General features: G+C 43.1%; 1 protein-coding gene and 1 pseudogene across 2 annotated transcripts in view; both read right to left on the reverse strand.

Moving 5' to 3' along the window:
* The window catches only part of LOC123995423 (zinc finger protein DPF3-like), a 55,222-nt gene extending 50,627 nt beyond the window's left edge, over window positions 1-4,595 (reverse strand). The window contains exons 1-2 of one of the 2 annotated variants that reach the window (XM_046299020.1): window positions 4,543-4,595; window positions 4,272-4,355 (exon numbers count right to left, since the gene is read on the reverse strand). In XM_046299020.1, the coding sequence (XP_046154976.1) occupies window positions 4,272-4,303 (32 nt within the window). In that variant the 5' untranslated portion in view covers window positions 4,304-4,355; window positions 4,543-4,595. Of the gene's footprint in view, window positions 1-4,271; window positions 4,517-4,542 lie in introns of those variants that run through there. The other variant, XM_046299021.1, reaches the window with a different exon arrangement.
* A 1,981-nt stretch (window positions 4,596-6,576) lies between these two features.
* On the reverse strand, window positions 6,577-27,495 carry LOC123995571 (annotated as a pseudogene).
* Window positions 27,496-27,551: the final 56 nt, after the last annotated feature.

Genomic DNA, 27,551 nt, shown 5'->3' on the forward strand with positions numbered 1-27,551 from the left:
ATGGACAATTCCTTCGACATTATGGCTTGGTTTTTGCTCTGACATGCACTGTCAACTGTGGGACTTATATAGACAGGTGTGTGCCTTTCCAAATCATGTCCAATCAATTGAATTTACCACAGGTGGACTCCAATCAAGTTGTTGAAACATCTCAAGGATGATCAATGGAAACAGGATGCACCTGAGCTCAGTTTCGAGTCTTAGAGCTAAGGGTCTGAATACTTATGTAACTTCTAAAAACCTGTTTTCGCTTCGTCATTATGGGGTATTGTGATGTCCTTATGGGGTATTGTGATGTCATTATGGGGTATTGTGATGTCATTATGGGGTATTGTGATGTCCTTATGGGGTATTGTGATGTCATTATGGGGTATTGTGATGTCCTTATGGGGTATTGTGATGTCATTATGGGGTATTGTTACATTTACATTTAAGTCATTTAGCAGACGCTCTTATCCAGAGCGACTTACAAATTGGTGCATTCACCTTATGACATCCAGTGGAACAGCCACTTTACAATAGTGCATCTAAATCTTTTAAGGGGGGTGAGAAGGATTACTTTATCCTATCCTAGGTATTCCTTAAAGAGGTGGGGTTTCAGGTGTCTCCGGAAGGTGGTGATTGATTCCGCTGTCCTGGCGTCGTGAGGGAGTTTGTTCCACCATTGGGGGGCCAGAGCAGCGAACAGTTTTGACTGGGCTGAGCGGGAACTGTACTTCCTCAGTGGTAGGGAGGCGAGCAGGCCAGAGGTGGATGAACGCAGTGCCCTTGTTTGGGTGTAGGGCCTGATCAGAGCCTGGAGGTACTGGGGTATTGTGATGTCATTATGGGGTATTGTGATGTCACTATGGGTTATTATGTGTAGATTGCTGAGTATTTGTATTTATTTAATCCATTTTAGAATAAGGCTGTAACGTAACAAAATGTGGAAACTGGGACAGGTTATTAATACGATACAGACAGACTGGGACAGGTTAGTAATACAATATAGACAGCCCGGGACAGGTTATTAACACGATACAGACAGACTGGGACAGGTTAGTAATATGATACAGACAGACTGGGACAGGTTATTAATACGATATACTGACTGGGACAGGTTAATAATACAATATAGACAGACTGGGACAAGTTATTAATACGATATAGACAGACTGGGACAGGTTATTAATATGATATAGACAGAATGGGACAGGTTATTAATACAATACAGACAGACTGGGACAGGTTCAATAACATGATATAGACAGACTGGGCTACAGACTGGGACAGGTTCAATAACATGATATAGACAGAATGGGCTACAGACTGGGCCAGGTTAAATAATACGATATAAACAGACTGGGCTATGGACTGGGACAGGTTCAATAATATGATATAGACAGACTGGGACAGGTTAGGTAATATGATACAGACAGACTGGGCTATGGACTGGGACAGGTTCAATAATATGATATAGACAGACTGGGCTATGGACTGGGACAGGTTCAATAACATGATATAGACCGACTGGGACAGGTTGAATAATATGATATAGACAGACTGGGACAGGTTAAATAATATGATATAGACAGACTGGGCTATGGACTGGGACAGGTTCAATAATATGATATAGACAGACTGGGCTATGGACTGGGACAGGTTCAATAATATGATATAGACAGACTGGGCTATGGACTGGGACAGGTTCAATAACATGATATAGACCGACTGGGACATGTTGAATAATATGATATAGACAGACTGGGACAGGTTAAATCATATGATATAGACAGACTGGGCTATGGACTGGGACAGGTTCAATAACATGATATAGACCGACTGGGACATGTTGAATAATATGATATAGACCGACTGGGACAGGTTCAATAATATGATATAGACCGACTGGGACGGGTTCATTAATATGATATAGACAGACTGGGACAGGTTAAATAATATGATACAGACAGACTGGGACGGGTTCATTAATATGATATAGACCGACTGGGACGGGTTCATTAATATGATATAGACCGACTGGGACAGTGCAAATAATATGATACAGACAGACTGGGCTATGGACTGGGACAGTTTAAAAAATATGATGTAGACAGACTGGGACAGGTTCAATAATATGATACAGACAGACTGGGACAGGTTCAATAATGTGATATAGACAGACTGGGCTACAGACTGGGACAGGTTCAATAATATGATACAGACAGACTGGGACAGGTTAAATAATATGATATAGACAGACTGGGACAGTGCCAATAATATGATACAGACAGACTGGGACAGGTTAATTAATATGATATAGACAGACTGGAATACAGAATGGGACAAGTTAATTAATATGATATAGGCAGACTGGGCTACAGACTTGGACAGGTTAAATAATATGATATAGACAGACTGGGACAGGTTGTATAATATGATATAGACAGACTGGGCTATGGACTGGGACAGGTTCAATAATATGATATAGACAGACTGGGACAGGTTCAATAATGTGATATAGACAGACTGGGACAGGTTAATTAGTATGATATAGACAGACTGGACTACAGTCTGGGACAGGTTCAATAATATGATATAGACAGACTGGGACAGGTTAATTAATATGATATAGGCAGACTGGAATACAGTCTGGGACAGGTTAATTAATATGATATAGACAGACTGGAATACAGTCTGGGACAGGTTCAATAATATGATATAGACAGACTGGACTACAGTCTGGGACAGGTTCAATAATATGATATAGACAGACTGGGACAGGTTAATTAATATGATATAGGCAGACTGGAATACAGTCTGGGACAGGTTCAATAATATGATATAGACAGACAGTCTGGGACAGGTTAATTAATATGATATAGGCAGACTGGAATACAGTCTGTCCACTGGCCAGCTACTCCATTGAATGGTAACAGCCAAGAGACTATGAGTGGCATCATAAGGAAGTCGGTATCTTGTGTAACTGAATGCATATTTCAGCCTATATCCGGACACAAACATGTTGACTGGTTGCTCTGCTCTGCTGTTAGTGAAGGGCCATCTGTTAGACCAAACAACGTAGCTTATTCAGTGTAGACCAGGAATGTAGCCTGTTTTCACGACTACCACTCCTACAATAAGCTGTGTCATTACTCTGTGCCAGACCCCTTCACTGCATTCCACTGCAAATGTGGGTAAATATCTCCTGATAGTCTGTGTCTACCTGGGAGAGTCTGATTGTGTCCCAAATGGCTCTCTATTCCATAAATAGGGTGTCAAAAGTAGTACACTACATAGAGAATAGGGTTCCCTATTTTGGGACAGAGACGTACAGCCTGTCTGTGAATAGATCCATGTCACTTCTCATACAGATAGAGCTGTATCGCCTTTACACAGAGACAAGGTTATGTTCAGGCAGCAGGCAGCCATGACTACAGGAGGGAAACCGTGACTACAGGAGAGCAGCAATGACGAGAGAAGAGTTCAAAACAGTGTTGACACACACAGTCAGACTTGTTATTCATCACATTACACAACTAGGCCTATACGCGGATCCTAGAAAGCGATCCCTGATGGCACTGGTTGTAACTAGTGTAGTTTCCCTCCGCCGACACGGCTCATGCCCGCTCAGCCGATTTGTCGCAGACAGTAAAAAGCTGTCCGATGCATACTCAAATGAAAGCCTATCGTTTTTTGCAACACTTGTGAGTGTCTATCAGGGTACTCCATATGTGTTTCAGTGGGAAAATAAACCCACACTATACATCTTTGAGTGATGGGCAGACAGACTGTAGGCTGTCTCTCAATAAGCGAGCGCACCAGAAGCGCTTGTTGGTTGACATTAATTCTAAGTAATAAAACGGACCAGGACAATGGAATAGTAAATGTGAAAGATCAACAAATACTTATTCTACGGTTCTTAGTCTATAAATGTATCCGAATATGGAACAACTTTTGAAAAAGAAGAAAAAAAAACTCCACAATTGACTTGTCCACACAGAACATTGTTGTTTCATGCATAGACAAATATTTTCTTAAAAGCGTGCGCATGATATGCTTTGTACACCGGAAACATTCGTGTAGAAACCCAATAAATACGAACAAAACGACGCATATTTCTCCTAACGTGCACGGTGTGATATGTTTATAAACATCATATAACATCAAAATAGCAAATTGCATTATTCCACTCAATTTGTTGTCCTTTTCTACTTATTGAGCGCAAACATTTACAAGCCAGCGAAAACGTTTTCTTGGCATAGATTATAGCATTTTGAGAATTTACTTACGATTTGAGAGGATTCTGAATGACAGTCGCCATTTTGCTATTGGACAGTAAGCAAACATTCCAAATCTCGGAGCTGTTTGGGACCCTATGTAAAAAACAACCAGTAAGATCCTCGGCGACCTGCTCCTTAACCAATACAATACCAGGATGCAGGAGCAAAGGCGTGGTTTAGGAGAAAACTGTCAAAAGCGTTTCGTAAAAGACGATGAGCCAAGGCTACGTAACAGTACAACTTTATATTGCACACATGCAAATCATTACAGTGTACTTACTCGTATATCCCCGGGGCATTTGAAACAGATACAGTAAGGAGTGGCTGCGTTTTCTAGCAGGGGGGGGGGAGCAATGCCAGTCGTCCTGTGTTCCTTTGTGCCTGTCCCAAACAGACCATCATTATTTTCTCTGCATATCAAATGAAATGTTATTGGTCACTTACACATGGTTAGCAGATGTTATTGGTCACTTACACATGGTTAGCAGATGTTATTGGTCACAGATGTTATTGGTCACATGGTTAGCAGATGTTATTGGTCACATGGTTAGCAGATGTTATTGGTCACATACACATGGTTAGCAGATGTTAATGGTCACTTACACATGGTTAGCAGATGTTATTGGTCACATGGTTAGCAGATGTTAATGGTCACATGGTTAGCAGATGTTAATGGTCACATACACATGGTTAGCAGATGTTATTGGTCACTTACAGACATGGTTAGCAGATGTTATTGGTCACTTACACATGGTTAGCAGATGTTATTGGTCACATACACATGGTTAGCAGATGTTATTGGTCACATACACATGGTCAGATGTTATTGGTCACATACACATGGTTAGCAGATGTTATTGGTCACTTACACATGGTTAGCAGATGTTATTGGTCACATATTGGTCACATACACATGGTTAGCAGATGTTATTGGTCACTTACACATGGTTAGCAGATGTTATTGGTCACATACACATGGTTAGCAGATGTTATTGGTCACATACACATGGTTAGCAGATGTTATTGGTCACTTACACATGGTTAGCAGATGTTATTGGTCACATACACATGGTTAGCAGATGTTATTGGTCACTTACACATGGTTAGCAGATGTTATTGGTCACATACACATGGTTAGCAGATGTTATTGGTCACATACACATGGTTAGCAGATGTTATTGCGAGTATAGCGAAATGCTTATATGGAGACTCTACTTCATTCAGTGGCATTTAGCAAAACAAATAGAATGGTACTAGAATATATATATAATATTATGTAGCAGTGAAGTAAAACACATTAACGGGAGGTAGATTTAGATGTATATATTGTAGAAGCCTAAGTTACACATGAAGGTTTGTTTACACATGAAAATCAAACAAAGCAATGGCCGATGCTCTATCTAGAATGTAAACCAATCACAACTACTGTCACACTACAGACAACTAATGCATCTTATACGCTCTCTGTTCCAATGGTTAGTTCATGAGAATGATCTTAACATTTTTAGATTTCCTTTCAGAGGAGGGGGAGAGTGATTGAAAGCACACGTGTCCAATCGTAAAGCCGCAAAGAGGGCCGTTATTGTCAGGCGATAAACCAATGAGGTTTGGCTGGCGGGTGTTTAACATTGGTCACATGGACGCAGCATTGTAGCAGGTAGAGGAACTTTGTGTCAAGCTCCTCCAATCAAATCAAATGTATTTATAAAGCCCTTCTTACATCAGCCGATGTCACAAAGTGCTGTACAGAAACCCAGCCTAAAACCCCAAACAGCAAACGATGCAGATGATGTCACAAAGTGCTGTACAGAAACCCAGCCTAAAACCCCAAACAGCAAACGGATGCAGGTGTAACCAGCATGTTCAATAATATATTTGATCAACGTCGCAATCTCTTATTAATACACGTATAACACCATTTTATTAAAGGCGGGGGGACCTGACAAATTCACATAGAAATGTGAGTTGTAGATCTGTCGTTCTCATCGAAAGCAGGTATAAGATGTAGTAGATCTGTTCTATGTGCGCTTTTTCTATGCTTCCTGTGCTTAAGTTAAAAAAACATTTTTTAGTATTTTACTCTTGGTTTAGTAGATCAGTTTCAAACATCTGAAAACATTATTTTTTTGGTTTTCAAAAAAAATATTCCACAGTGGTTTTAGATGGTGCAATGGTTTTCTATACTATACCTGCTTGTTTTGTCAAATCCCCGAGCTGACAAGGTAAAAAATCTGTTGTTCTGCCACTGAACAAGGCAGTTAACCCACGGCCGTCATTGTAAATAAGAATTTGTTCTTAACTGACTTGCCTGGTTAAATGGCATCAGTGGTGCAGGCCCCTCCTTCAGAGACAGGACTCCAGAGAGTAGGCCTCGTTCTGATGCTGCCGTCTCTTCGTCTTCATCATCCTCCAGCACTGCTGCTCCAGGTCAGTTATACTCTGACTGTATCAGAGACATTAGGTGAACCACACCGGGCCTGACTGTAATCAGAGACGTTTTGGTGAATCACACCGGGCCTGACTGTATCAGAGACATTAGGTGAACCACACCGGGCCTGACTGTATCAGAGACATTAGGTGAATCACACCGGGCCTGACTGTATCAGAGACATTAGGTGAACCACACCGGGCCTGACTGTATCAGAGACATTAGGTGAACCACACCGGGCCTGACTGTATCAGAGACATTAGGTGAACCACACCGGGCCTGACTGTATCAGAGACATTAGGTGAACCACACCGGGCCTGACTGTATCAGAGACATTAGGTGAACCACACCGGGCCTGACTGTATCAGAGACATCAGGTGAACCACACCTTGTCCTCTCCTTGTCCTCTCCTTGTCCTCACCTTGTCCTCCCCTTGTCCTCCCCTTGTCCTCCCCTTGTCCTCACCTTGTCCTCCCCTTGTCCTCACCTTGTCCTCCCCTTGTCCTCCCCTTGTCCTCACCTTGTCCTCCCCTTGTCCTCACCTTGTCCTCCCCTTGTCCTCACCTTGTCCTCACCTTGTCATCCCCTTGTCCTCACCTTGTCCTCACCTTGTCCTCACCTTGTCCTCCCCTTGTCCTCACCTTGTCCTCACCTTGTCCTCCCCTTGTCCTCACCTTGTCCTCCCCTTGTCCTCACCTTGTCATCCCCTTGTCCTCACCTTGTCCTCCCCTTGTCCTCACCTTGTCCTCCCCTTGTCCTTCCCTTGTCCTCACCTTGTCCTCTCCTTGCATGTCCTTTTTTTCCTTTCTTCCTCCCCTCCTTAGTTCCTTCCTTCCATCTCCAGAGTTGCCAGGGTTCAACTTTGACGCTGAGAAGCACCGTTACTGTAACCCTCCGACCAGAGAGCTGCTGCAGGAGAGAGATCAGAACAAACACAGGGATAATCTACGAGGAGGAGCTGCTGCAGGAGAGAGAGCAGAACAAACACAGGGATAATCTACGAGGAGGAGCTGCTGCAAGAGAGAGCAGGACAAACACAGGGATAATCTACGAGGAGGAGCTGCTGCAAGAGAGAGAGCAGAACAAACACAGGGATAATCTACGAGGAGGAGCTGCTGCAGGAGAGAGAGCAGGACAAACACAGGGATAATCTACGAGGAGGAGCTGCTGCAGGAGAGAGATCAGGACAAACACAGGGATAATCTACGAGGAGGAGCTGCTGCAGGAGAGAGAGCAGGACAAACACAGGGATAATCTACGACCAGAGAGCTGCTGCAAGAGAGAGCAGGACAAACACAGGGATAATCTACGAGGAGGAGCTGCTGCAAGAGAGAGAGCAGAACAAACACAGGGATAATCTACGAGGAGGAGCTGCTGCAGGAGAGAGAGCAGGACAAACACAGGGATAATCTACGAGGAGGAGCTGCTGCAGGAGAGAGCAGGACAAACACAGGGATAATCTACGAGGAGGAGCTGCTGCAAGAGAGAGCAGGACAAACACAGGGATAATCTACGAGGAGGAGCTGCTGCAAGAGAGAGCAGGACAAACACAGGGATAATCTACGAGGAGGAGCTGCTGCAAGAGAGAGCAGGACAAACACAGGGATAATCTACGAGGAGGAGCTGCTGCAGGAGAGAGAGCAGGACAAACACAGGGATAATCTACGAGGAGGAGCTGCTGCAGGAGAGAGAGCAGGACAAACACAGGGATAATCTACGAGGAGGAGCTGCTGCAAGAGAGAGAGCAGAACAAACACAGTGATAATCTACGAGGAGGAGAGGCCTAAGAAGGTACACTGGGTTGCACATTTACAGCGACAATCAGCTGTTTAAATTATAGCAAAGCGTTTCCCTGCCCCTGTTTTGGTGAAAAGCTGTGCTTCTACACCTGCATTGTTTGCTGTTTGGGGTTTTAGGCTGGGTTTCTGTACAGCACTTTGAGATATCAGCTGATGTACGAAGGGCTATATAAATACATTTGCTTTGATTTGATTTGAGTGGGGCTGGGGAAAAGAAAAACTTGCACACCCATCTTGAAGGATGGTTGCCAACCTCATATAAAATAGTGCAACATTACAACCAAATATTTGGTCTTTACAAAGTTATCCCCTCATGCAATGAATCAGGGATCAGCTGGATAAGGTAGACTACTTCAAAGCAAGGTATCTAAAAATATACATATTTATACAGTTGAAGTCGGTAGTTTACATACACCTTAGCCAAATACATTTAAACTCCATTTTTCACAATTCCTGACTTTTAATCCTAGTAAAAATTAAGTCAGTCTTAGGTCAGTTTGGATCACCACTTTATTTTAAGTAGAGAGAATGATTTATTTCAGCTTTTATTTCTTTCATCACATTCCCAGTGGGTCAGAAGTTTACATACAATCAAATTAGTATTTGATAGCATTGTCTTTAACTTGGGTCAAATGTTTTGGGTAGCCTTCCCACAATAAGTTGGGTGAATTTTGACCCATTCCTCCTGGCAGAGCAGGTGTAACTGAGTCAGGTTTTTAGGCCTCTTTGCTCGCACACGCTTTTTCAGTTCTGCTCACAAATTTTCTATAGGATTGAGGTCAGGGCTTTGTGATGGCCACTCCAATACCTTGACTCTGTTGTCCTTAAGCCATTTTGCCACAACTTTGGAAGTATGCTTGGGGTCATTGTCCATTTGGAAGACCCATTTGTGACCAAGCTTTAACTTCCTGACTGATGTCTTGAGATGTTGCTTCAATATATCCACATAATTTTCCGTTCTCATGATGCAATCTATTTTGTGAAGTGCACCAGTCCCTCCTGCAGCAAAGCACACCCCACAACATGATGCTGCCACCCCCGTGCTTCACTGTTGGGATGGTGTTCTTCGGCTTGCAAGCCTTCCCCTTTTTCCAACAAACATAATGATGGTCATTATGGCCAAACAGTTCTATTTTTGTTTCATCAGACCAGAGGACATTGCTCCAAAAAGTATGATCTTTGTCCCCATGTGCAGTTCCAAACCATAGTCTGGCTTTTTTTTATGGCGGTTCTGAAGATGTGGCTTCTTCCTTTCTGAGCGGCCTTTCAGGTTATGTCGAGATAGGACTCGTTTTACTGTGGCTATAGATCATTTTAGCCTATCAGAAGCCATGACATTATCCTAAAGCCATGACATTTTCTGGAATTTTCCAAGCTGTTTGAAGGCACAATCAACTTAGTGAATGTAAACTTCTGACCCACTGGAATTGTGATACAGTGAATTATAAGTGAAATAATGTTAAACGAGTTTTAATGACTCCAACCTAAGTGTATGTAAACTTCCGACTTCAACTGCATGTTGTGTCTGTTATGTGTTATATCTGTGTTATAATCTGTTATATCTGTGCTGTACCTGTTATATCTGTGTTATAATCTGTGATATCTGTGTTGTACCTGTCATATCTGTGTTAAATATGTTATATCTGTGTTAAATATGTTATATCTGTGTTATAATATGTTATATCTGTGTTATAATCTGTTATATCTGTGTTATAATATGTTATATCTGTGTTAAATATGTTATAATATGTTATATCTGTGTTAAATATGTTATATCTGTGTTAAATATGTTATAATATGTTATATCTGTGTTAAATATGTTATATCTGTGTTAAATATGTTATAATATGTTATATCTGTGTTAAATATGTTATAATATGTTATATCTGTGTTAAATATGTTATAATATGTTATATCTGTGTTAAATATGTTATATCTGTGTTAAATATGTTATAATATGTTATATCTGTGTTAAATATGTTATATCTGTGTTAAATATGTTATAATATGTTATATCTGTGTTAAATATGTTATAATATGTTATATCTGTGTTAAATATGTTATATCTGTGTTAAATATGTTATATCTGTGTTAAATATGTTATATCTGTGTTATAATCTGTTATATCTGTGTTATAATATGTTATATCTATGTTAAATATGTTATAATATGTTATATCTGTGTTAAATGTGTTATAATATGTTATATCTGTGTTAAATATGTTATAATATGTTATATCTGTGTTAAATATGTTATATCTGTGTTAAATATGTTATAATATGTTATATCTGTGTTAAATATGTTATAATATGTTATATATGTGTTAAATATGTTATAATATGTTATATCTGTGTTAAATATGTTATAATATGTTATATCTGTGTTAAATATGTTATATCTGTGTTAAATATGTTATAATATGTTATATCTGTGTTAAATATGTTATAATATGTTATAATATGTTATATCTGTGTTAAATATGTTATAATATGTTATAATATGTTATAATATGTTATAATATGTTATATCTGTGTTAAATATGTTATATCTGTGTTAAATATGTTATAATATGTTATAATATGTTATATCTGTGTTAAATATGTTATATCTGTGTTAAATATGTTATAATATGTTATAATATGTTATATCTGTTTTAAATATGTTATATCTGTGTTAAATATGTTATAATATGTTATATCTGTGTTAAATATGTTATATCTGTGTTAAATATGTTATAATATGTTATATATGTGTTAAATATGTTATAATATGTTATAATATGTTATAATATGTTATATCTGTGTTAAATATGTTATATCTGTGTTATAATATGTTATATCTGTGTTAAATATGTTATATCTGTGTTAAATATGTTATATATGTGTTAAATATGTTATATCTGTGTTATAATATGTTATATCTGTGTTAAATATGTTATATCTGTGTTAAATATGTTATAATATGTTATATATGTGTTAAATATGTTATATCTGTGTTAAATATGTTATAATATGTTATATATGTGTTAAATATGTTATAATATGTTATAATATGTTATATCTGTGTTATAATATGTTATATCTGTGTTAAATATGTTATATCTGTGTTATAATATGTTATATCTGTGTTAAATATGTTATATCTGTGTTAAATATGTTATATATGTGTTAAATATGTTATAATATGTTATATATGTGTTAAATATGTTATAATATGTTATAATATGTTATATCTGTGTTATAATATGTTATATCTGTGTTAAATATGTTATATCTGTGTTATAATATGTTATATCTGTGTTAAATATGTTATATCTGTGTTAAATATGTTATATATGTGTTAAATATGTTATATCTGTGTTAAATATGTTATAATATGTTATATATGTGTTAAATATGTTATATCTGTGTTAAATATGTTATAATATGTTATATCTGTGTTAAATATGTTATAATATGTTATATATGTGTTAAATATGTTATATCTGTGTTAAATATGTTATATCTGTGCTGTACCTGTTAAATCTGTGATATCTGTGTTGTATCTGTGTTGTCCCGTGTTGTCCTGTCACCAAAAACTCTGAAATCTCCATCCCTAACTACAACATTTTCAGACAAGATAGAACGGCCAAAGGGGGCGGTGTTGCAATCTACTGCAGAGATAGCCTGCAGAGTTCTGTCATACTATCCAGGTCTGTACCCAAACAATTTGAACTTATACTTTTAAAAATCCAACTCTCTAAAAACAAGTCTCTCACCGTTGCCGCCTGCTATAGACCACTCTCTGCCCCAAGATGTGCTCTGGACACCATATGTGAACTGATTGCCCCCCATCTATCTTCAGAGCTTGTGCTGCTAGGCAACCTAAACTGGAACATGCTTAAAGATAGTGAGGGAGATAAGTGTTTCCAATTTTCAGAGCAGCTCACAGATTACTGCACCTGTACATAGCCCATCTATAATTTAGCCCAAACAACTACCTCTTCCCCTACTGTATTTATTTATTTTGCTTCTTTGCACCCCATTATTTATATCTCTACTTTGCACATTTTCCACTGCAAATCTACCATTCCAATGTTTTACTTGCTATATTGTATTTACTTCGCCACCATGGCCTTTTTTGCCTTTACCTCCCTCATCTCATCTCACTTGCTCACATTGTATATAGACTTATTTTTCTACTGTGCTATTGACTGTATGTTTGTTTTACTCCATGTGTAACTCTTGTGTTGTTGTATGTGTTGAACTGCTTTGCTTTATCTTGGCCAGGTCGCAATTGTAAATGAGAACTTGTTCTCAACTGGCCTACCTGGTTAAATAAAGGTGAAATAAAATAAAAAATAAAAAATGTGTGTACTCACCCAGAGGGCTACAGCAGTACTCACCCAGAGGGCTACAGTAGTACTCACCCAGAGGGCTACAGCAGTACTCACCCAGAGGGCTACAGTAGTACTCACCCAGAGGGCTACAGCAGTACTCACCCAGAGGGCTACAGCAGTACTCACCCAGAGGGCTACAGTACTCACCCAGAGGGCTACAGCAGTACTCACCCAGAAGGCTATAGTACTCACCCAGAGGGCTACAGTAGTACTCACCCAGAGGGCTACAGCAGTACTCACCCAGAGGGCTACAGCAGTACTCACCCAGAGGGCTACAGCAGTACTCACCCAGAGGGCTACAGCAGTACTCACCCAGAGGGCTACAGCAGTACTCACCCAGAGGGCGACAGCAGTACTCACCCAGAGGGCGACAGCAGTACTCACCCAGAGGGCGACAGTAGTACTCACCCAGAGGGCTACAGCAGTACTCACCCAGAGGGCTACAGCAGTACTCACCCAGAAGGTGAGTCTTTACACAGTCATAGGAGCAATGGTCAGTCTTTACACAGTCATAGGAGCAATGGTCAGTCTACACAGTTATAGGAGGAATGGACAGTCTACACAGTCATAGGAGCAATGGACAGTCTTTACACAGTTATAGGAGGAATGGACAGTCTACACAGTCATAGGAGCAATTGACAGTCTACACAGTCATAGGAGCAATGGACAGTCTTTATACAGTCATAAACAATAAACCTTGACAGCATGGACATGTCTAAAGATCAAATCAAATTTTATTTGTCACATACACATGGTTAGCAGATGTTAATGCGAGTGTAGCGAAGATGTTGACTGCACAGCTGAGGCTTGAGAACTTAGGGAATCACTGGGTTGGAATGAAGTACATCTGACTGCCCTACATACCTCTTCATAAAAGAGTGAGAGAGAAAGAGAGAGAGAAAGAGGGAGAAAGAGACAGATACTGCATTACAACCCTCAAAATAGCCTTCATTGCCAGTGAGTCACTTCATCTCCATGTTGGTTCTGAAAATGCATATATGTCAGCCATGTTGGATCCATGCTGTGTCTATATCAGTATGACCAGATGGCTGTGAGGACCACGTACCAGGATGAGGGAGCTGGGTTTCCAGTAGGCCGGGGCGATCTGGTCGGTGAGCCAGGAAGGGACAGCTTTGGCAGGTTTCACACTGAGCTCTGACACACTCTGGGAGATGTAGTTCACACCATCCAACAGTCTCTGAGCTACATTTTTGTTGTCCTTCAGAAAACCATCCGACTGGAGAGAGGAGAGAGAGTGGAAGGAGCGAGAGAGAGGGGAAAGAGAGAGAGAGAGAAAGAGAGAGATAGAAAGGGAGAGAAGGGAAGGGATGAGAGTGGAAGGAACGAGACAGGGAGAGAGGGGAAAGAGAGAGAGAGAAAAGAGAGAGAGACAGAGAGAGAGAAAGGGAGAGAGAGAGAGAGAGAGAGAGAGAGAGAGAGAGAGAGAGAGAGAGAGAGAGAGAGAGAGAGAGAGAGAGAGAGAGAGAGAGAGAAAGGGCGAGAGAGAAAGGGAGCGAGAGAGAAAGGGAGCGAGAGAGAAGGGCAGTAATATGAATGACAGAGAAGTCAGTCAGTATGTATAGCTCATTACGGTACATTCTAGATTCTACCTTCTAGAGGCTTCATTTTGGAGCGGCAGGTACCCTAGTGGTTGGAGCGTTGGGCCTGTAACTGAAAAGTTGCTAGATCAAATCCCAGAGCTGACAAGGTAAAAAAATATATATCATTCTGCCCCTGAACAAGGCAGTTAACCCACTGTTCTCAAGTAGGCCGTCATTGTAAATAAGAATTTGTTCTTAACTGACTTGCCTGGTTAAATAAAGGTTAATTAAATAAAAGTTGCCAAACTGAAAGAACCAGTGGCTGTTCTGGTATGTTGTCGACCGCATGTCAATGTGTAAAGCTTCTAGAATAATCCAGACGAGGGGCCATAGCCTCTCAGCGAAGGAATGCTGATCACTTTCACCTGTCAGATCACAATGAATAAGATGACGTGAACAGGGGGAAATCTGATCCTAGATCAGCACTCTGACGCTTTATGAATATGGGCCGTGGGATGAGTAGGGGAGTCGTCTCCTGTTCTGCTGTGTGTGTGCTGTATCTCAGTCCTGACCACTGGGTCCTGGTTCCCTCCTCTCCTGTTCTTACCCCAGGTCAGATGTGCTGTATCTCAGTCCTGACCACTGGGTCCTGGTTCCCTCCTCTCCTGTTCTTACCCCAGGTCAGATGTGCTGTATCTCAGTCCTGACCACTGGGTCCTGGTTCCCTCCTCTCCTGTTCTTACCCCAGGTCAGATGTGCTGTATCTCAGTCCTGACCACTGGGTCCTGGTTCCCTCCTCTCCTGTTCTTACCCCAGATGTGCTGTATCTCAGTCCTGACCAGGTCAGATGTGCTGTATCTCAGTCCTGACCACTGGGTCCTGGTTCCCTCCTCTCCTGTTCTTACCCCAGGTCAGATGTGCTGTATCTCAGTCCTGACCACTGGGTCCTGGTTCCCTCCTCTCCTGTTCTTACCCCAGGTCAGATGTGCTGTATCTCAGTCCTGACCACTGGGTCCTGGTTCCCTCCTCTCCTGTTCTTACCCCAGGTCAGATGTGCTGTATCTCAGTCCTGACCACTGGGTCCTGGTTCCCTCCTCTCCTGTTCTTACCCCAGGTCAGATGTGCTGTATCTCAGTCCTGACCACTGGGTCCTGGTTCCCTCCTCTCCTGTTCTTACCCCAGGTCAGATGTGCTGTATCTCAGTCCTGACCACTGGGTCCTGGTTCCCTCCTCTCCTGTTCTTACCCCAGGTCAGATGTGCTGTATCTCAGTCCTGACCACTGGGTCCTGGTTCCCTCCTCTCCTGTTCTTACCCCAGGCCAGATGTGCTGTATCTCAGTCCTGACCACTGGGTCCTGGTTCCCTCCTCTCCTGTTCTTACCCCAGGTCAGATGTGCTGTATCTCAGTCCTGACCACTGGGTCCTGGTTCCCTCCTCTCTTGTTCTTTATTAAATTGTATTTCTTAAAAGGTGTAGATCAGCTTTAATATTGCAGATAGATTGTAGCCATCATCAATGTAATTGTCTGTGTCATTTTCAATCCCCCATACATTTTTTGTAAATATACACAGTACCAGTCAAAATATTGACCAAGGGGAGTGATGGAGTGCTGCATCAGATGACCTGGCCTCCACAATCCCCCGACATCAACCCAATTGAGATGGTTTGGGATGAGTTGGACCACAGACTGGAGGAAAAGCAACAAGTGCTCAGCATATGTGGGAAATCCTTCAAGAGTGTTGGAAAGCATTCCTCATGGAGCTGGTTGAGAGAATGCCAAAGAGTGTCAAAAGCTGTCATCAAAGCTGTCATCAAGGCAAAGGGTGGCTACTTTAAAGAATCTCAAATATATTGTGATTTGTTTAACACTTTTTTTGGTTACTTCATGATTCCATAAGTGTTATTTCATAGTCTCCACGTCTTCACTATTATTCTGCAATGTAGATAACTGTAAGAATAAGAATAAAGAAAACCCCTTGAATGAGTAGGTGTGTCCAAACTTTTGACTGGTACACATATCTATATATACAGTGGGGCAAAAAAGTATTTAGTCAGCCACCAATTGTGCAAGTTCTCCCACTTCAAAAGATGAGAGAGGCCTGAATTTTCATCATAGGTACACTTCAACTATGACAGACAAAATGAAGGAAAACAAATCCCGAAAATCACATTGTAGGATTTTTTTATGAATTTATTTGCAAATTATGGTGGAAAATAAGTATTTGGTCAAAAACAAAAGTTTATCTCAATACTTTGTTATATACCCTTTGTTGGCAATGACAGAGGTCAAACGTTTTCTGTAAGTACATAAACCGTACATATGTTAATTTATTTCCACAATTAAGGAATAATATGTAATAAAATGTTGGCATTTCATTTGAAAGATTGTTACATACAACCAGGATCGGCATTACAAAAATAATTATAATTATTGTGACTCATCCTGTTTTGTCCCTAACATCATTACCCCATAGCAACAGATGTGGGGGACGGACACACACACTCCATCATTACCCCATAGCAACAGATGTGGGGGACGGACACACACACACACACTCCATCATTACCCTATAGCAACTGGGGGACGGACAAACAACTCCATCAAAAGCAACAGATGTGACACACACACACACTCCATCATTCAGCAACAGATTGTTCATTACCCCATAGCAACAGATGTGGGGGAGGCCCAACTCCATCATTACCCCATAGCAACAGATGTGGGGAGACACACACACACACACACACTCCATCATTACCCCATAGCAACAGATGTGAATCCATCATTACCCCATAGCAACAGATGTGGGGGACGGACACACACACACACACACACTCCATCATTACCCCATAGCAACAGATGTGGGGGAGACACACACACACACACACTCCATCATTACCCCATAGCAACAGATGTGGGGGAGACACACACACACACACTCCATCATTACCCCATAGCAACAGATGGGAGACACACACACACACACACTCCATCATTACCCCATAGCAACAGATGTGGGGGAGGGACACACACAGGGACTCCACCCTTCCCCTGCAAACAACCAAAAGCTCAGATGTTCACCAGTTGTTCCATCCCCAGGCCCAACTCAAGAGAAGACTTGATGTGTGAATACATATACAGTTGTTTCAGAAGACATGCAAGAATGGGGAGATTTGATGAATCCTCTTGTCCTTGTCCTTACCCCAGGCCAGACGTGTCCTATTTCAGTCCTGACCACTGTGTCCACTGGGTCCTGGTTCCCGCACCAGTACTGCCTGCTTCTGTAGATCACCCCACAGTTGGGACACTCTATCACATACCTGTAAACAACACCACCACTACTTTAGTTTAAAAAGTTTGGACACATCTACTCATTCAAGGGTTTTTATTTATTTTTTTACTATTTTCTACATTGTAAAATAATAGTGAAGACATCAAAACTATGAAATAACACATATGGAATCATGTAGTAACCCAAAAAGTGGTAAACAAATTTAAATATATTTTATATTTGAGATTCTTCAAAATATCCACCCTTTGTTTTGATGACAGTTTTGCACACCCGGTGTGCATCCCAAATGGCACCCTATTACCTATGTAGTGCACTACTTTCTGATTGACCAGTAACTCACCCAGACCAGGCATAGATGGCCAGACCAAACCAGGGAGACTCAGAGGAGGCTGTCGTCTTGGGAACCACAATCACCTCCATCCCTCCCTCATAGCACACCTGAGTAGCAGAGTACAGACGTTCAGATCAGAGGAATAACTAGTGTGTGTGTGTGTGTGTGTGTGTGTGTGTGTGTGTGTGTGTGTGTGTGTGTGTGTGTGTGTGTGTGTGTGTGTGTGTGTGTGTGTGTGTGTGTGTGTGTGTGTGTGTGTGTGTGTGTGTGTGTGTAGATACGGTTGTCATACTGAGCAGAGTAGCGACAGTGATGTTTAGCCTCGTGGTCCACTTCCTCCTTCAGGTGGTTCATACTGTTCTTACAGCCAGACCTGACAGGAAGAGGGTTAGACCTGACAGGAAGAGGGTTAGTACAACAGAAAGAGGGTTAGACCTGACAGGAAGAGGGTTAGTACAACAGGAAGAGGGTTACTACAACAGGAAGAGGGTTAGACCTGACAGGAAGAGGGTTAGTACAACAGGAAGAGGGTTAGACCTGACAGGAAGAGGGTTAGTACAACAGGAAGAGGGTTAGACCTGACAGGAAGAGGGTTAGTACAACAGGAAGAGGGTTAGACCTGACAGGAAGAGGGTTAGTACAACAGGAAGAGGGTTAGACCTGACAGGAAGAGGGTTAGTACAACAGGAAGAGAGTTAGACCTGACAGGAAGAGGGTTAGTACAACAGGAAGAGGGTTAGACCTGACAGGAAGAGGGTTAGTACAACAGGAAGAGGGTTACTACAACAGGAAGAGGGTTAGACCTGACAGGAAGAGGGTTAGTACAACAGGAAGAGGGTTACTACAACAGGAAGAGGGTTAGACCTGACAGGAAGAGGGGGTTAGGGTTACAACAGGAAGAGGGTTAGACCTGACAGGAAGAGGGTTAGTACAACAGGAAGAGGGTTAGACCTGACAGGAAGAGGGTTAGTACAACAGGAAGAGGGTTACTACAACAGGAAGAGGGTTAGACCTGACAGGAAGAGGGTTACTACAACAGGAAGAGGGTTAGACCTGACAGGAAGAGGGTTACTACAACAGGAAGGGTTAGACCTGACAGGAAGAGGGTTAGTACAACAGGAAGAGGGTTAGACCTGACAGGAAGAGGGTAGACCTGACAGGAAGAGGGTACAACAGGAAGAGGGTTTAGACCTGACAGGAAGAGGAAGAGGGTTAGACCTGACAGGAAGAGGGTTAGACCAGGAAGAGGGTTGACAGGAAGAGGGTTGACAGGAAGAGGGTTAGTACAACAGGAAGAGGGTTAGACCTGACAGGAAGAGGGTTACTACAACAGGAAGAGGGTTAGACCTGACAGGAAGAGGGTTACTACAACAGGAAGAGGGTTAGACCTGACAGGAAGAGGGTTAGACCTGACAGGAAGAGGGTTAGACCTGACAGGAAGAGGGTTAGTACAACAGGAAGAGGGTTAGACCTGACAGGAAGAGGGTTAGACCTGACAGGAAGAGGGTTACTACAACAGGAAGAGGGTTAGACCTGACAGGAAGAGGGTTACTACAACAGGAAGAGGGTTAGACCTGACAGGAAGAGGGTTACTACAACAGGAAGAGGGTTAGACCTGACAGGAAGAGGGTTACTACAACAGGAAGAGGGTTAGACCTGACAGGAAGAGGGTTACTACAACAGGAAGAAGGTTACTACAACAGGAAGAGGGTTAGTACAACAGGAAGAGGGTTAGACCTGACAGGAAGAGGGTTAGACCTGACAGGAAGAGGGTTAGACCTGACCGGAAGAGGGTTACTACAACAGGAAGAGGGTTACTACAACAGGAAGAGGGTTAGACCTGACCGGAAGAGGATTAGACCTGACTAGAAGAGGGTTAGACCTGACAGGAAGAGGGTTAGTACAACAGGAAGAGGGTTAGACCTGACCGGAAGAGGGTTAGACCTGACTAGAAGAGGGTTAGACCTGACAGGAAGAGGGTTAGTACACATTGAATAAGTAACTAAAAAGCAGAATTCCCCAAGAGAGGATGGCTTTCACTTCAGCAGTAATAAACTTCTTGATGAAAAGGTCATGATCATTAGAAAGTAAATTACAGACTCCTCTTTAAATCTGCATATTCCTCCAAAGCTCAGTTATCCTGAGTCAGCACAACTCTGCCAGGACCGAGGATCAAGAGAGACGCTCAAGTGTTTTAGTACTATATCTCTTGACACAATGATGAAAATAATCATGGCCCCTAAACCTTCAAGCTGCATACTGGACCCATTTCCAACTAAACTACTGAAAGATCTGCTTCCTGTGCTTGGCCCTCCTATGTTGAACGTACTAAACGGCTCCCTATCCACTGGATGTGTACCAAACTAAACAGCTCCCTATCCACTGGATGTGTACCAAACTAAACGGCTCCCTATCCACTGGATGTGTACCAAACTAAACGGCTCCCTATCCACTGGATGTGTCCCAAACTAAACGGCTCCCTATCCACTGGATGTGTACCAAACTAAACGGCTCTCTATCCACTGGATGTGTACCAAACTAAACGGCTCTCTATCCACTGGATGTGTACCAAACTAAACGGCTCTCTATCCACCGGATGTGTACCAAACTAAACGGCTCTCTATCCACCGGATGTGTCCCAAACTCACTAAAAGTGGCAGTAATAAAGCCTCTCTTGAAAAAGCCAAATCTTGACTCAGAAAATATAAAAAATTATCAGCCTATATCGAATCTTCCATTCCTCTCAAAATACAATTTAAAAGCTGTTGCACAGCAACTCACTGCCTTCCTGAAGACAAACAATGTATACGAAATGCTTCAGTCTGGTTTTAGACCCCATCATAGCACTGAGACCCCATCAGAGCACTGAGACTGCACTTGTGAATGTAGTACATTTTAATTGTGTCGGACCAAGGCTCTGCATTTGTCCTCGTGCTCCTAGACCTTAGTGCTGCTTTAGATACCATCGATCACCACATTCTTTTGGAGAGATTGGAAACCCAAATTGGTCTACACGGACAAGTTCTGGCCTGGTTTAGATCTTATCTGTCAGCAGGATTACAAAATGTTAACTTTCACTGCTATGCGGACGATACACAGCTGTACATTTAGATGAAACACGGTGAAGCCCCAAAATAGCCCTCCGTGGAAGCCTGTGTTTCAGACACAAGGAAGTGGATGGCGGCAAATGTTTTACTTTTAAACTCGGACATAACAGAGATGCTAGTTCTCGGTCCAAAGAAAGAGATCTTCTGTTGGATCTGACAATTCATCTTGATGGTTGTTCAGTCAACTCAAATCAAACTGTGATGGACCTCAGTGTTACTCTGGACACTGATCTCTCTTTTGACGAACATATCAAGAATATTTCAAGGATAGATTTTTTCTATCTTCGTAACATTGCAAAAATCAGAAACTTTATGTCCCAAAATTATGCAAAAAAATGTATCCATGCTTTTGTCACTTCTAGATTAGACTCCTGCAATGCTCTACTTTCCAGCTACCAGGATAAAGCACTAACTACACTGGCTTCCTGTTAAGGCAAGGGCTGATTTCAAGGTTTTACTGCTGACCCACAGCTGAGACAGATACTGGATCAGGTGAAGAACTAACCCACAGCTGAGACAGATACTGGAGCAGGTGAAGAACTAACCCACAGCTGAGACAGATACTGGATCAGGTGAAGAACTAACCCACAGCTGAGACAGATACTGGATCAGGTGTAGAACTAACCCACAGCTGAGACAGATACTGGAGCAGGTGAAGTATTCATCAGGGAAGAAAGAGGGAGAAAGAGATGTAGAGGGGAGAGGGGAAGAGAGAGAGAGAGAGAGAGATGTAGAGAGATGTAGAGGAGAGATGTAGAGAGATGTAGAGAGATGTAGAGGAGAGATGTAGAGGAGAGAGAGATGTAGAAGAGAGAGAGAGAGAGAGAGAGAGAGAGAGAGAGAGAGAGAGAGAGAGAGAGAGAGAGAGAGAGAGATGTAAGAGAGAGAGAGAGAGAGAGAGAGAGATGTAAGAGAGAGAGAGAGAGAGAGATGAGAGAGAGAGAGAGAGAGAGAGTAAGAGAGAGAGAGAGAGAGAGAGAGAGAGAGAGAGAGAGAGATGTAAGAGAGAGAGAGAGAGATGAGAGAGAGAGAGATGTAAGAGAGAGAGAGAGAGAGAGAGAGAGAGAGATGTAAGAGAGAGAGAGAGAGATGTAAGAGAGAGAGAGAGAGATGTAAGAGAGAGAGAGAGAGAGAGAGATGTAAGAGAGAGAGAGAGAGAGAGAGAGAGAGAGAGAGAGATGTAAGAGAGAGAGAGAGAGATGTAAGAGAGAGAGAGAGAGATGTAAGAGAGAGATGTAAGAGAGAGAGAGAGAGAGAGAGAGAGAGAGAGAGAGATGTAAGAGAGAGATGTAAGAGAGAGAGAGAGAGAGAGAGATGTAAGAGAGAGAGAGAGAGAGAGAGATGTAAGAGAGAGAGAGAGAGAGAGAGAGATGAGAGAGAGAGAGAGAGAGAGAGAGATGTAAGAGAGAGAGAGAGAGAGAGATGTAAGAGAGAGAGAGAGAGAGATGTAAGAGAGAGAGAGAGAGATGTAAGAGAGAGAGAGATGTAAGAGAGAGAGAGAGAGAGAGAGAGAGAGAGAGAGAGAGAGAGAGAGAGAGAGAGAGAGAGAGAGAGAGAGAGAGTACAGTACATTGTAGTACATTTTAATTGTGTCGGACCAAGGCTCTGCATTTGTAAGAGCTCCTAGACCTTAGTGCTGCTTTAGATACCATCGATCACCACATTCTTTTGGAGAGATTGGAAACCCAAATTGGTCTACACGGACAAGTTCTGGCCTGGTTTAGATCTTATCTGTCAGCAGGATTACAAAATGTTAACTTTCAGAGATGCGGACGATACACAGCTGTACATTTAGATGAAACACGGTGAAGCCCCAAGATAGAGATCCGTGGAAGCCTGTGTTTCAGACACAAGGAAGTGGATGGCGGCAAATGTTTTACTTTTAAACTCGGACATAACAGAGATGCTAGTTCTCGGTCCAAAGAAAGAGATCTTCTGTTGGATCTGACAATTCATCTTGATGGTTGTTCAGTCAACTCAAATCAAACTGTGATGGACCTCAGTGTTACTCTGGACACTGATCTCTCTTTTGACGAACATATCAAGAATATTTCAAGGATAGATTTTTTCTATCTTCGTAACATTGCAAAAATCAGAAACTTTATGTCCCAAAATTATGCAAAAAAATGTATCCATGCTTTTGTCACTTCTAGATTAGACTCCTGCAATGCTCTACTTTCCAGCTACCAGGATAAAGCACTAAATAAACTTCAGTTAGTGCTAAATGCGGCTGCTAGAATCCTGACTAGAACCAAAAAATGATCATATTAGAGAGAGCCTCCCTACACTGGCTTCCTGTTAAGGCAAGGGCTGAGAGGTTTTACTGCTGACCCACAGCTGAGACAGATACTGGATCAGGTGAAGAACTAACCCACAGCTGAGACAGATACTGGAGCAGGTGAAGTATTCATCAGGGAAGAAAGAGGGAGAAAGAGATGAGAGAGGGAAGAGAGAGATGTAGAGGAGAGATGTAGAAGAGAGAGAGAGATGAGAGAGAGAGAGAGAGAGAGAGATGTAGAGAGAGAGAGAGAGAAGAGAGAGAGAGAGAGAGAGATGTAAGAGAGAGAGAGAGAGAGAGAGAGAGAGAGAGAGAGAGAGAGAGAGAGAGAGAGAGAGAGAGAGAGAGAGAGAGAGAGAGAGAGAGAGAGAGAGAGAGAGAGAGAGAGAGAGAGAGAGAGAGAGAGAGAGAGAGAGAGAGAGAGAGAGAGAGAGAGAGAGAGAGAGAGAGAGAGAGAGAGAGAGAGAGAGAGAGAGAGAGAGAGAGAGAGAGAGAGAGAGAGAGAGAGAGAGAGAGATCCAGGCCACACCGGGCCGTAGTGGCCTTCAAGCTCTCTGGTGAAGTGCTTCAGATAGGCTTCCGAAGCATCACCTAGGAACTTGAACAGGTCGGCATGGAGACGGTCGGCATGGGTACGGTAGATAACGAGGTCGGAGACGGCAAGGACTTTGAGGAGCAGCCGGGTACGCTGGCCCTGATTGGATCCTAGGTGGGAACCGAGGAAGGTGAAGTGTTAGTAGATGTCTGCTGACTGGTTAGTGCTCCCAATGTGATCATCATCAAAAGCCTTTAGGCCTTCCCCTCCACAGACAGACAGCATTCCCCTCGACAAACACAGACAGCCAGCATTCCCCTCGACAGACAGACAGACAGCATTCCCCTCGGCAGACAGACAGACAGACAACATTCCCCTCGACAGACAGACATACAGCATTCTCCACGACAGACACCATTCCCCTCGACAGACAGACAGCATTCCCTCAACAGACAGACAGCATTCCCCTCAGACAGAGAAGTTATACTCTAGCCTAGTCTTTTGATCCAACAAGGTTTTGACCAATCAGATGTCAGTCGAAGCCTTGCTGTTGTGTCTAGCTACCATCAGTGCATGTCCAGCTCCTGTTTCACATTTAGTCATACCTGCCCCCAGCAGTCCCTCTGTACCTGCCCCCAGCAGTCCCTCTGTACCTGCCCCCAGCAGTCCCTCTGTGCCTGCCCCCAGCAGTCCCTCTGTGCCTGCCCCCAGCAGTCCCTCTGTGCCTGCCCCCAGCAGTCCCTCTGTACCTGCCCCCAGCAGTCCCTCTGTGCCTGCCCCCAGCAGTCCCTCTGTGCCTGCCCCCAGCAGTCCCTCTGTGCCTGCCCCCAGCAGTCCCTCTGTACCTGCCCCCAGCAGTCCCTCTGTGCCTGCCCCCAGCAGTCCCTCTGTGCCTGCCCCCAGCAGTCCCTCTGTGCCTGCCCCCAGCAGTCCCTCTGTGCCTGCCCCCAGCAGTCCCTCTGTGCCTGCCCCCAGCAGTCCCTCTGTGCCTGCCCCCAGCAGTCCCTCTGTGCCTGCCCCCAGCAGTCCCTCTGTGCCTGCCCCCAGCAGTCCCTCTGTGCCTGCCCCCAGGCAGTGGGGTTCATGGCAGCCCAGACCCCCACGGTGCAGGACTCCTGGGTGGAGGACGTCTGGAACACCTCTCGCCCCAGGAAGAAGGTGTGATTCAGGGCGTGGGACTTCCCCTCCCCCAGTGTTTCCAAAGATAGACACGACCTTGAGGAGTTCCTCTAGACTGCAGTCCAGCCGGCTCACAAAGTCTTCCTCGTCCTGTAACTAGAGATTCAATACAACAGAGGTCAGTCTGTGGTGAAGTACTTTCCTCAACCAAACAGAGTATCGGTCGAGCCTGGTCCCAGATCTGTTGTCTCCTTCTATAGCCTGGTCCCAGATCTGTTGTCTCCTTCTATAGCCTGGTCCCAGATCTGTTGTCTCCTTCTATAGCCTGGTCCCAGATCTGTTGTCTCCTTCTATAGCCTGGTCCCAGATCTGTTGTCCCCTTCTATAGCCTGGTCCCAGATCTGTTGTCTCCTTCTATAGCCTGGTCCCAGATCTGGTGTCTCCTTCTATAGCCTGGTCCCAGATCTGTTGTCTCCTTCTATAGCCTGGTCCCAGATCTGGTGTCTCCTTCTATAGCCTGGTCCTAGATCTGGTGTCTCCTTCCATAGCCTGGTCCCAGATCAAGATACACTTGCCAGCTCCATTGTTCATTGACATGTCAATGACTGACATGTCAATAATCGTCAAGGACGATTATTTAAGATATTTCTCCTTGGAGTTTCATACAGATTGTCAAACTGCAAACTGCCTTATACCCATCATCCAATCTTTTCAGATATACACAAGTTCCTAGTGATTAGAGTCTACAGTGAGGGGGTTGATTAGAGTCTACAGTGAGGGGGTTGACTAGTGTCTACAGTGAGGGGGTTGATTAGAGTCTACAGTGAGGGGGTTGATTAGTGTCTACAGTGAGGGGGTTGATTAGAGTTTACAGTGAGGGGGTTGATTAGAGTCTACAGTGAGGGGGTTGATTAGAGTTTACAGTGAGGGGGTTGAGTATGACTCTGTGGGGCCTGGTCAAAAATAAGTACACTATAAAGGGAACAGGGTGCCATTTGGGATGCATTCAAGCACACAATATGTCACTCACCTGCATCTCCTCCTTCTCATCCACCAGTAAGAAGCTGCACACCTTCTCCAGTTTTGCGTTCAGGGCCTCCATCTCCCCTCCATCCCCAGCCTCAAGGCTACTATCCTGGGCTTTCACCGGAGGAGGGTAGAGGGTCACAGGGTGCTTCCACTTGTTCACCGCGCTGTGGCTCCGCTTCTGGCAGTCCAAACAGAGGTTACTCTTACAGCCCTGGCAGCGCACCACTGCCCTCAGCCAGCCCCTGTTCACCCCAAAGCCGCGGTTGTCCCCTTTACAGGAGTCACAGAAAGGGACGTGTCCCGGGGCGATGCGTTCCTGGCGATGGAGCTCCAGATCGCGGAGGACACACTGCAGACTGCCGCACTCGTCGCAATCGAAGGCGTCGTCGTCTGAGCCGCCTCAGGCGTAGCTCTCCAGCTCTCCTGACACACCAGGATGGTGTTGATCCCTTTACCTACAGACGGACCTTGACCACTCATAATTAACACTTCGGTGTGGTACTGCTAACAAGTGCGCCTTTATGCCTATAATCTGTGCCTGAGGAACTGTTGCTGAAGAGTCGAAAACTACACTCGGGTTTAACGATACCAGACTGATGTAGAATATGTTTATGGCTATAGTCTGTAAGGTGTTAAAAGATTGAAATGTTTTCTTATTTAGTACGTTATGGTAGTAGTGCCTCTTCTATACTCCCCAAAAACACTTAGCAGATCAATTTTCAAAAATGAACTGTGACAGATCACTTTGACATCAAATGACTCTTTAAATTACAGATCTGTCTGTGTGTCAGCAAAACAATCATGACGACTTCCTACATACATGTCCAGACATGCAGCCAGAACCACCTGCAAGCAATCGATAGCTATCAACCACCAATAACATTGGCATTAGATAACGTTAGATAGCTTGGTGTTTGTTTAGCTGCTGTTGTTGTTGGCTAAGCGACTTTGAGAGTAGAAATTGACAACCGTGACTCTGTGCAAAAACAACAAATCTGCATATATATATATATAGATATATATAGATATATATATATAGATATATATATAGAGAGAGAGAGAAAATAATATATATAAAAATATAGAAAAAATATATATATAAGAAAACACTAACATATTTGTCAGTTACTCCACATCAACTGAAACGACCCATTTCTCAAGAATCAACCCATCAACAAAAGCCTTTGTCAAGCCAAAAATATGGACCAAGCTTAGTTTGCCAAGATATTTCCTAACCTAAACGTTTTTTCACCTTCTACACACAAAACAACGCAATACTCTTTTAATAAACACACATGGTATGCAATCACAATCACAAAGACACCGTTGTGTATACATATACCTCTCTTATAAGGATCATTTCGCTGCCCAACACCTAGATGTTGTTCACAGTTTCATCAGCTGATCCAGAGGTCAAAAGTTATAGACCGCGAAGCATCCTGGGAAATGTA

This window comes from Oncorhynchus gorbuscha, linkage group LG14 (assembly GCF_021184085.1).
Source record: "Oncorhynchus gorbuscha isolate QuinsamMale2020 ecotype Even-year linkage group LG14, OgorEven_v1.0, whole genome shotgun sequence".
Taxonomy (NCBI): Eukaryota; Metazoa; Chordata; class Actinopteri; order Salmoniformes; family Salmonidae; genus Oncorhynchus; species Oncorhynchus gorbuscha.